Source organism: Lactuca virosa, chromosome 6 (genome assembly GCF_052849685.1).
Source record: "Lactuca virosa cultivar CGN04683 chromosome 6, Lactuca_virosa_CGN04683_v6, whole genome shotgun sequence".
NCBI lineage: Eukaryota > Viridiplantae > Streptophyta > Magnoliopsida > Asterales > Asteraceae > Lactuca > Lactuca virosa.
In genome coordinates, this window is record NC_136431.1 from 53,857,427 (window position 1) to 53,869,252 (window position 11,826).

Consider the following 11,826-nt stretch of genomic DNA (forward strand, 5'->3'; position numbering starts at 1 on the left):
TTATGATCACAGTAATTACCTCTAATTTACTCTAATCACAGCTATATACACTGCTAATTACAAAAACCCTAATCTTCATTAGATTCAAATTCACATTGAGGATTAGTTTCTGGTTTAGTTGAGTAGTAAAAGGTGTGATGATGTTAGGTTCATTTATATGTTACTTTTGAAAATTGGAACCCAATAGTTCTTAAGAATAACAACATATTATTTAATGAAATAAAACAATTAAGGGAAATTACCCACCCTCAAATATCCATTTTAGGCTACTTACACCTGAAATATTTTCTATACTTTTGAAACTGTGTAAGTGGTCCAGATCATAGTTTTTACAATGGTAAAAGGCATGAGTTAAAATAATATTTATTTAATTTCATCATATGTCCTTTCTTTATAAAAAAACAAGGACTTTTTTTCTTTAAAGATCGTTTAATAAAATGAACTTCAGATGTTTTTCTGTTTCATCTAATAAAACCCTTTTTCTTCCCTATAAAGATTGAAAATGTTGTCTGCTCAATTTCATCTTATGTCTTTTGTCCATAAAATTTACATGAAACTTTCTCTGTAGCTTATTTGATTAAACAAAAGTTGATAAAAAAATTGTTCACCCAATTGCACGCTACACTAAAAAAAAATAGGAAACTGGCATGGACATTTTTATTTACATACCATCTAATAAAATTTATTTATGATGTTTTTCTGTTTGATCTGAAAAACCTTTTTTTCCCTTATAAAGAGTGAAAATACTATGTATTCAACTTCATCTTATGTCCTTTGTTTACAAAACTTACATGAAACTTTGTTCACAGCTTTTTTCATTCAACAAAAAGTGATAAAAAAAAACTATTTACCCAATTGCATGATACATTAAAAAAACCTAAGAAACTAAAATGGATATTTTCCTTTACAGACCATCTAATAAAATGAGTTTATTCAGATTCCTAACATTCTTAATGTAAATACTCATAATATGCTTCTCTATTTTTGATTTTGCTATTTCGTTTTCCACAGGTACATTGGCTACCTCTTACTCTATGGTGTAGTTAGCCATTTGCTTAAAGGTTTATATTTTGTGTTTTACGTTATCTTTGTTTTTTACATTATCATATGTTAATGCCTTAATCTAATTTCATTTACACAAACACTTTCTTTCCATAACTATTTTACCTATGCCTACATCATGAAAGAGACGTCAAACACCTGATGAACATATTGCATCGTCTAGCATCCAACCTACTAATTCTTTATATATAGACAATGGTGATTGTACCTGTGTATGTGACCATTGTTATGCATTATTTTGGTATGTTGAGCGTGTTAGTGCAATGTCGTCTAATCAAGCACGTTATAATCATTGTTGCAAAAACGGCCAGGTTAAACTTCTTATTTCTAGGATTCCTCCTTTGTCATTGGTAACTTTATTCGATCAATTTCAATTTCTTGCCAATATACGGGCTTATAACAATATGTTTGCGATGACATCTTTTGGTGGAAAAGTAGACGAATCTGTAAACATTGGCTCTGGTCCATACGTTTTCAAAATTGAAGGTAAGGTTTATCATCGACTCGGTTCGTATTGTCCTCCGCCTAATGAACGCCCCCGGTTCTTGCAAATGTATGTATACGACACTGAAAACGAGGTGTTTAATAGGATGACATGCTTTCCTAATGAAAATCGAATACCCTTAAACTCCAACATTGTCACTCTACTCATTCAGACTCTTGACAATACTAATAAATTGGTTAGGCTTTTCAGGAACGCCCGTGACCTCTGTCATCTGATATACCTAACTTTTCAATTCGTTTATATAGTTCCTATAACTCTTCATGTTATGGTAATCCTACTCCGGGTTGTATAGGTGCTATTTTGACTGACTTAGATTCCAATTCTGATGGTTACGACATTGTCATACGATATAGGGTTAATGGGCATCAACGAATAAACACTCTACATCCTTTGTACATGCCCTTGCAATATCCTCTATTGTTTATTCATGGTGAAAGTGGCTGGTCTAATAAGCTACGCTTAACTGCTGATGAACAAGAGACCGATAGGAAAATGACAACGAATATGTTCTACAGCTACCAATTACACGATCTACTAAATATGTATACTTTGCTTCTAAGAGGTGGCCGTCTCTTTCAACAATACATGGTTGATGCGTATGCATGCATAGAACAAGATAGACTTAATTACCTACGATATAATCAGAATGCCCTTCGGAATGAATTCCTTCAGGGTATACATGACGCGGTCATGCGTGGTGATACTAAAGGGAAAGACATAGGCAAACGAACTTTTTTGCCTTCAACATTTACTGGCGGTCCTCGCTATATGTATAAACATTACCAAGATGCATTGGCAATATGCAGAGTTCATGGAAATCCACAGTATTTCATTACATTTACATGTAATGTCAAATGGCCAGAAATCGTTAGATACATGGATAGATTTCCCGCGTTAAAAGCAGAAGATCGTCCCGGTGTTATAGCAAGGGTGTTTCACATGAAACTACTTTTCTTTACTAACTTTCTTAAGACGCAAAAGCCGTTTGGAAAAGTTTTAGCAGGTCATCTATTTATTACTTACCAAATTACACTAATGCTTCAATTGAGACCAACTTTTCCTTTTTCAAAGACAAATTTCCTTTTTTGGTAATGTAGATCTATACACGATAGAGTTTCAGAAGAGAGGTCTCCCTCACTGCCATCTCTTATTATGGATCGATCACCCTGACAAGATAAAGGACGCCAGCCAACTCGACGCTTACATATCTGCCGAGATTCCAGATCCAATTACCGAACCACTTCTGTATAGGATAGTAACTGAATCTATGATGCATGGGCCTTGTGGAATCACTAACGGTAAGGCTCCATGTATGTCTAAAGGGTCGTCCTGCTCAAAAAAATTCCCCAAGGAATATCAAATGGTATCTACATTTGATAAAAATGGTTATGCACGTTACAAGAGACGTCAGACTTCTCACTTTGTCCAAAAGAATGGAATTTTCTTAGATAATAGTTACGTTGTTCCCTACAATCGGGCTTTGTTACTGCATTTTCATGCCCATATAAACGTTGAATATTGTGGGTGGAATATGTTAATAAAATACCTGTTCAAATACATATCAAAAGGACCAGACCGTATACAATTTGCTATTAAAAAAATCCCTCGACCGTTGCTGATACTGAGGCAAATACTCCTCCTGAAATTGACGAAATTAAAAACTTTATAGACAGTAGATTCATTTGTCCTCATGAGGCGGCATGGAGAATTTTTAATTTTTTAACACATTACCGAAATCCTCCCGTACAGGTAATTTTTTCCAAACCATAATGAATAGTTACACATTCAACAACATTACCTGATTGTCCACATTGTTTATTTAAGGTCCTTGCTATTCATTTGGAAAACATGCAAAACATCACATTCAGAGATAATGAACAACTTGAAAACGTTGTCTCGAATAAATATGCAAAAGCCACCACTTTAACAGAATGGCTTGCAAATAATAATATTGATGCCAGCGGACACCATCTTCGCTATATTGATTACATTTCTGAGTATCGATGGCTAAATAACGGAAAACGTTGGAAACGTAGAGTCACAGAGAGAACACCAGCTGTAGGTCGACTAATATATGTCCATCCATCTACTGGTGAGATGTTTTACCTCCGAATAATGTTGTCACATCAAAAAGGTTGTCGTTCCTTCGAAGACATAGGAACCGTAGGTGGTGAATTATTTCCGACATTTCGAAGTGCGTGTGAGAAGCTTGGTTTGCTTGGAGATGACAATGAATGGTTCAATGCAATTGAAGAGGCTGCTGCATGGGCAACTGCCGCTGATTTAAGATCTTTGTTTACACATATGCTTTTATTTTGTGAGATTTCAAATCCCAAACGACTTTTTGAACAACAGTGGAAGAAATTTGCTGACGACGCATCGTATACACAACACATAGTCAATGACGAGGACCAAATGCAGTACGTTCTATATGAAATTGAATTATTGTTACGTTCAGGAACGTCGGCTACTTCATTGTCAGCATTCAGGTTACCCATGCCAAAAGCAGAAATGCTTGTAGCTTTAACAAATAGACTCCTCATGGAAGAGAAAAATTACGACAGGAAAAAACTAACAGAAGACCATGAATCATACCGTACTACCCTTCACCCAGAACAGAAGCTTATATATGAATATGTCATTACGAGTTTGACAAGGAACGAACAAGTTTTAGCCTTTGTATATGGACACGGTGGCACTGGAAAAACCTTTCTATGGACAACAATAATTTCTGCCCTACGTTCTCAAGGGAAGATTGTTCTAGCAGTTGCTGCATCGGGTATTGCATCATTATTACTCCCTTGCGGTAGAACTGCTCATTCACGTTTCAAAATACCGTTAGATCTTACTGATACTTTGTTGTGCAATATAAACAAAAACACACAACTTGCCCAACTACTAATAGAAACAACACTCATAGTATGGGACGAAGCGCCAATGAATGATCGCAAGTGTTTCGAATCGTTAGACAAAAGCCTCAAAGATCTAACGGGTTTTACTAATCAGCCATTCGGTCGCAAATCAATACTTCTAGGAGGGGATTTCCGCCAAACCCTGCCTGTTAAACGTAAAGCGTCAAAAATAGAAATCCTAAACTCTTCAATGCCGAGATCACATTTATGGAAATATTTCAAAGTTTACAAATTAACTGAAAACATGCGCTTACGAAGACCTGGCATGGATAGCACAACTACGCATGACGTGGAAACATTCTCACAATGGTTACTTGCTGTTGGTAATGGAGAATTAGGCATCCCTGAAACTGACGGTCCATGTAATGCCAAGAAAATAGAAATACCGTCACAATACATCATACAACCACATGTTTCAGCAGTCGAAGAACTAATCGGATTCATTTATGACAATTTTACTCTTCAAAACCCAACGTTACTAAATCTTTCCGAAAAAGCAATAACATTTCCAAAAAATGAAACTGCCCATGAAATAAATATGATGATTCTAAAGAAGACTCCTGGAAATAGCAAAACTTACCTAAGTACAGACTCAATAATCCCAAACGCCGGCTGCCATGGTGATCCCGGTTTGCTCTATCCACCTGAATACTTAGACATGTTAAACTTCAATGGTATTCCACCACATCAACTGGAATTAAAGATCAATGCTCCCGTAATACTTATGCGTAACATCAGTCCAACTTCTGGCCTATACAATGGAACACGATTGATAATTACACACCTTTTATCAAGAGTCATTGAGGCACAGATAATGACTGGAACAGCAATAGGACGTCGAGTTTATATACCTCGCATCACTTTGACACATACAGATAATGAACTTCCGTTTACCTTGAAAAGGAAACAATTCCCAATAAAACTTTGCTACGCAATGACAATAAACAAGAGTCAAGGTCAATCGCTAAAAAAATTGGCATCTATCTTCCACAGCCTGTTTTTGGCCATGGTCAACTCTACGTAGCACTATCAAGAGCAACATCTCCACAATCTCTCAAAGTTCTAACTATTCCACAACCAAATGAACCTGCAAACTTAACCAGAAACATAGTTTATTCAGACTTTTTATCAGAAATAGATGGTACTTTAAACCATAATTAAACTACCTCTATACCATAACTTATGTCTATTGTCTTCTCCTTTCTTCAGTACTCCTTTTTTTCACCATTTTCTTGCTTTCACAAGTTCACACTTCCAATTTTGGTCCTACTTCAGATTTTTGGCTTCTTATTCTACTCTTTTTATTATACTATGACTATGCCTTACAATTGAAAAGTTGATTATCCTACCGACTCTTTCAGGTATGTGAAACTTTAACGTTTTCCATGACAGATACTCCCAGATCTTACTAACCTATCGATGTAGATCTTTTTTTCAAAGCACTAAACATCATAAAGCAAACTGGAAGTATACATTTACAATTGTCAACTATTATTGACAGATTCAAAACTTGATGCCGATGGTTCTTAAGAATAAGGACTTATTATTTAATAAAATAAAACATTTCATGGAAAATAATCATTGCTAAATATCCGTTTTATGCTACTTACAGTTTTCCATTGATAATGTATCTTTCTAATTGTAGTGAACTTACTACATTTAATACAATAATATTACTATTTCCTACTGATCACTACTTTTTTCTCTATTTTCTATTTACAACCACATGTAAGCACTTTGCTTTTTTATCATATCTATATCAACATTTGTTGTTATTTACTTTTACATCATAACCATCTGATTAAAAGATCATTATTAATGTTGCATCATGTGTTTCGTACAGTGTAAAATGTATTGGATAGCAGACGTCAAACCCAACGAAGAACCCATACCACTGCAAATCAGGGTTATCAAAAAGTGGAAAGCACGCATAGGAGACAAAGAATTATGTTACCTGTTTGTAGACAGACATGTAAATATCCCATTATACATCTATATATATATATATATATATATATACACATGTACCAAGTTTACTATGAATCTATTACTGGGAGACGCCATAGAGGCAACTGCAGACCCAAATAAAGAGCCGACTTTGAACTCGAAAGTGAAACAGAACCTATGCTATACCGTAACTGGATACCTAGCGATCCCAGCCCGAGGTTTCAGAAGAGTCGTCCAACATGAAGCGTCTGTATGTCTTGGCGACACAGCCGATTTCGAACCTCTCTGTGACCCAGACATCCCCTACTACTTCTATGATTTTGCTACATACGAAATGTTTCCTATCAGAAAAATACACCCACAACCATTGGTTGGTAAGAACATGTACTCATGCTCTACAATTTCATTTGTCACACAAATACTAATAACAATTAATGTCAAAATCATTCGTTTATATACAAATTATATAGGTCGTGTTGAGACAGTGTCCCCTCCATTAATCCGATCAGGAAAAGCAATAAAAAAAGTAAAAATACAAGACCAATGGTCAGTAACCTCCAATTGCAGTATACCAAACGAAAATGATATTAACAAATTCACTTATATAACATCATATCTTACAACAGGGAAAAAATTATAGAAATCACTTTCTGGGATCAAACAGTTTTTCCATATAAAAAAGATGAAGCTGTTGGAAAACTCCTAGCAGTTACCGCTACACTGGTAACAGAATATCAAAGTACATAACAATTGTTTTTGCTTATTTTACTTTCCTCAACAAACAATTACATTTCCTTACTTTAAGCAATTGCTTCTAACAGATAACTTGCAACTGGAATCCACAGAGGCAACATCTGCAGTTCTGAACCCACCAATCCCAAATTTACAAAGTTTCATTGAAAGGTAAACACATATCTTTTACCTAAATAAAATTTAAATATCATGCAACCACAAAATATAAAAGAACATATTTGGCCGACATAAAATATGTCCCTTTTTAATTGCAGATTTAATCAGCTGAAACAACCAAATATACAACAGAGTCAACCAATGCTTCCCATTCGTGAAATACTAAACAAGTTTAACGAAGATCCAACGGTATAAGTTGATTTATTAATATTTTTTTTACAACCTAACACTTCATTACTCCAATATTTTGAATAAAACATGTTTATTAAATGCAGCAAACCAGGTTTACTTGCACAGCAACCGTAACTGAAATCACATCGCACCGTAGGTGGTATTATGTTACATGTCCACGTTGTCCAAAGAAGTTATTCCTACAAAAAGCTGCAACCCCACGATTCGTTTGTGAAGACCACGGCTATGTTCCCGAACCACTTTTCATGTAAATTCCATTCCAACATGAAAATATATTTTTAAATTGTACTTTTTACTAACAACACACACCATTGTAACAATTGAAGTCTTAAAATCATCAGGTACTGCGTGAACGCAACAATTGCTGATGAAAGTTCGGATGCAAAGGCTATATTCTTCAATGAAGCGATGACACAAATGCTTTACAAAAATTGTCAAGACATGGTCATCACACATGGATATTCAGATCCCGACACCGTTCCTCCGGAAATACTTCATATCCGAGGTAAAAGAACAATCTTCGAGATTGCTATGAAAAGAGATGGCACAATGGCAATTAACAAAGCTATACCACAACCAACACTCGAACCTATCACACCGAATCCCAAATCAACAGCAAAAAAACAAGTGCATGTTTTGCAAGGTATATATGCTTATTTTATAGCTTTCTACTTCATACTACATAAAACACTTACTGAAAATACCTTTCACGTATGTATAGAAGATGAGGCCATGCATAAACAAAAGAAAAGGTGACAGATAGGATATCAGCTTTTTTGAGGCATACCAAAGGAGGCATTTTTGCAGGGAGAAGCAATACAAGATGAATATGTGCTCCTCAATCGTAAAACGCTAGAGGTTAAAAAATGAAAAGAGGCGGCACCTTTTGTATGTAAAAAATGAAAGTAGTAACTTTTGTATATAAAAAGTTAGGATAACTACATCCTGGAATTGCAATCGACAAATGTAATACCTCCGCTAACTAAGTTTTTGTATATATTCAGCATATTATTAACGAACGTACATACTTACCTTACATTTTATTTCTTACATATATTACTGCCGCCGCAACGCGCGGCGGGTAAAATCCTAGTTAAATTACAAAAATCAGCTATAGAGATGTCAATTCTCGACACGACCCGCGACACGACACGAAATAAATGGGTTTGGGTTGAGTTTTTCAACCCGCCAACCCGTTTATTAAACGGGTCATATATGAGTTTCTCAAAAAATAAACGGGTTGACCGGCCAACCCGTTTATATTTTTAGTAAAAAAAATATTTTATTTTTCGATGTATTTATGTATCAAGTATTAATATTTAATAAGTATTATATAATATATACCATTGATTCATAGACCACTTGAATTATCTATGTTTGTATTAATGTTTAGTTTGAATATGTTTGTATTAATGTTTAGTTTGAACATATTCCTATGAATGTTTTTAATTTTCATTTTGATGTTTAAGACTTAAGTGTCTAAAATTCGGATATGTTTGCACCAACCATCAAGAATTTATTCATGTTTAATTGTCAATTTTATTTATGGAATCTGACCCACAAACCCAAATCTGACCCACAAACCCGCCAACCTGTGAACCCGTATAAATAAATGGGTTGGCGGGTCATATATGGGTTTATGTTCCAAACCCGCCAACCCGTGACCCGTATATTTAAATGAGTCGTGTTTGGGTTGACATGTTTTGACCCGTCAACCCACGACACGCCAACCCGAACACGACACGATTGTCAAGCCTAATCAACTACACATCAAATTGAACCATATGCGTCATCCTTATCTACACGGACCATTTATTTTATAGTGTCTTATAAAAATAATTTGCATTAGTAGTTAGTACTATTGTCAATGTTGAGTTTTGCAAATCTTCTATTAAATTAATGGGTTGATGCAGTATGACACTATGTTTTACGTAGAATATTTATTAACAAACAAACGCTTGAATAAATTGTTTTTGAGATTAACGAAACACCTCTTAGATTTAGTGTAAAGTATAGAACCCCATTATTGAAGCGATTCTTGATCAAATAAACTGTCTCCACATGGTCACTAAATCCTAACAACAAAATCATGAAAATAACCATTCCATCTACACATTTTACACAAAACATTTGAATTCATGTCATCTAAAAATGTTAGTCACAATTATTGAAACACATTTAACCAAAACACTAAAAGATTACCACTTCATAGTTCATAGTTATAACAATTAACATCACCTATCATAAAAAATCTAACATCTCTAAGGTGTTGTTTGTTTTTTGGAAAAAAACATCTTCAGATCTCTTATTGTTGCGCGGCGCAGCACACGCGCAACACTTTTCATCTCACAGTTGTTTGTTTTTCAGAAGTTTTCGGATTACAAAACATCTGTGTGTGTTTTTCTTGGCGCAACACTTGTTTTGTCTCTTCCTATCTCTTTCAACATCTTCTTTTTTTCTTGCTAAAATATTGATTATATATTGCTGAAATCTTATGTCACATTTTTTTTCGTTTTTTTTTGTTTATTCTTGTTGAATTTATTTTATTTTCTTTTATATTGAATAATAATAATTTGTTGATGAAATATCATTATTTTATGCTAAAAATCTTTTTTTTTTTTGTTAAAATATCATTATTTTTTGCTGAAATATCATAAATTCTTGCCGAAATGTCATACATTATTAAATTTTCGGTATTAAAAAACTATTTTCGGATTATAAAATCAGTTTATTTTAATTTTTTAATATCTGCACCAGCATGCAGATGTTAAAAAAACAAACACGCTTCTTATTACAGTCTACAGCCGTTTGGTCCTGCTTTATGAATTTTTGCTTCCTAAAAACAACCACCTCCTAAACAGGGCTTCAACTTCAAGCTCTCGTTGACCAAATGGTTGACCACTAGGATTAGCGTCAATGGACTTCATAGACAAGTGCCCATGAACATTAGAATAAGTGTGAATGAATACATCAATCATAAACCAATACGAAGCACCGAAACCAAGAGTGAAAATCACCAATGAAGTAAATTCATGGAGATCGACCTCAAACCTCTTCAAGAAAGATTGGAAGTAGGTTTCATTAAACGGTGCATAATCATTGTTTTCTTCTTTCTGTATGATCTCGATTGATCTGAAAGTCATATTAGCAGTAGAGGGGATTATTTGATCAGATGCCCTAATTCTGTTCTCGGGTACGAAATTGGAGAAGCCCGATTGGGGATCGAAGGAGTCTCGTATGAATGAGGTGGAATTTAATTGGGGTTTTAGGAGGTTGCGTTTGGTGGTGATCATGGAGGTAGGGGAGGTGCGATTGGGAGGATCGTTGTTTCGATCGATGATGGATTTAAAGGAGGGTCGTTATCGATGAAGGAAGTGACGAAATGAGTAGCCATTTCGACATTAACGCGTATAGAAAACAAAATGAGGGAAATAAGGAGAAAGATAAGGAGGTTTTGGCCGGTGGAGAAGATGGAAGTGGTGGTTTGCTTCAGGAGTTTTCGGGTAGTCCGGAGGACAATTAGGGGTGGTGGTGGTGGACGGTAGCTCATGGTAATGGATTTTGAGTAGATGTGCACAGCGATGACTTATGATCCTACCATAAAACCCATTTCGAACTTGATTCGCAATTCAATTGACTTCTCTGTGATTCTGTGATCCTCTCCAATGGCGGATTCGCTTCTTGGTGAATCTTGAGAAATGAAGATAAAATTGCATGGATTTTCAGTTTGGTGATTATTTATAAGTCGCTGCTGTTTCCTTCTTTCTTCTCTTTCAAGTTTCCCTCGTTATGTTACGACTTGCGAGGGAATAATAAATCAATTACCGACCTTTCACACGTGTACGTTGTGTGTTAGTGGAGGATGTATATATGTTTTACTAGTTTATAACCCGTGGAAACCACGGTTACAAAATTAATTAAACTTTCATAATAAAAATTTATAATTATTAATCAATTATTTTAGATAAATCATTTTAAATAAATTATTAACTAAGAGATATATCAAAAATTTAAAGTTATTATAACTTCAAATTTAACATATAATTAGAAAATATAAATTTGAATTTTGAAGTGAATTGTCTAATATATCTACATGACACATGACATAATATTAATGAATAATTGTATTAGAATGACACTTGGCAAAATGAGATTAAACCTATTCTTTTACTAGTTTATAACCTGTGGGAACTACGGTTACAAAATTAAAATTGGTAATATAAATCAGAAAATTAAGTTGTTAAAATAAACATATATTATTTAAAAAATAAGGAATTATAAATTAAAAATGTAAACATA

At 34.5% G+C, this 11,826-nt stretch overlaps 1 protein-coding gene across 1 annotated transcript; it reads left to right on the plus strand.

Moving 5' to 3' along the window:
* Window positions 1-1,325: 1,325 nt before the first annotated feature.
* On the plus strand, window positions 1,326-8,952 carry LOC145121543 (uncharacterized). Its single transcript, XM_079057272.1, has 12 exons — window positions 1,326-1,548; window positions 1,860-2,570; window positions 2,665-2,822; window positions 3,392-5,194; window positions 5,383-5,620; window positions 6,897-6,972; window positions 7,053-7,149; window positions 7,232-7,329; window positions 7,434-7,524; window positions 7,611-7,774; window positions 7,869-8,170; window positions 8,948-8,952. The coding sequence occupies exons 1-12, from the start codon at window positions 1,326-1,328 to the stop codon at window positions 8,950-8,952; spliced, it is 3,966 nt and encodes a 1,321-aa protein (XP_078913398.1).
* Window positions 8,953-11,826: the final 2,874 nt, after the last annotated feature.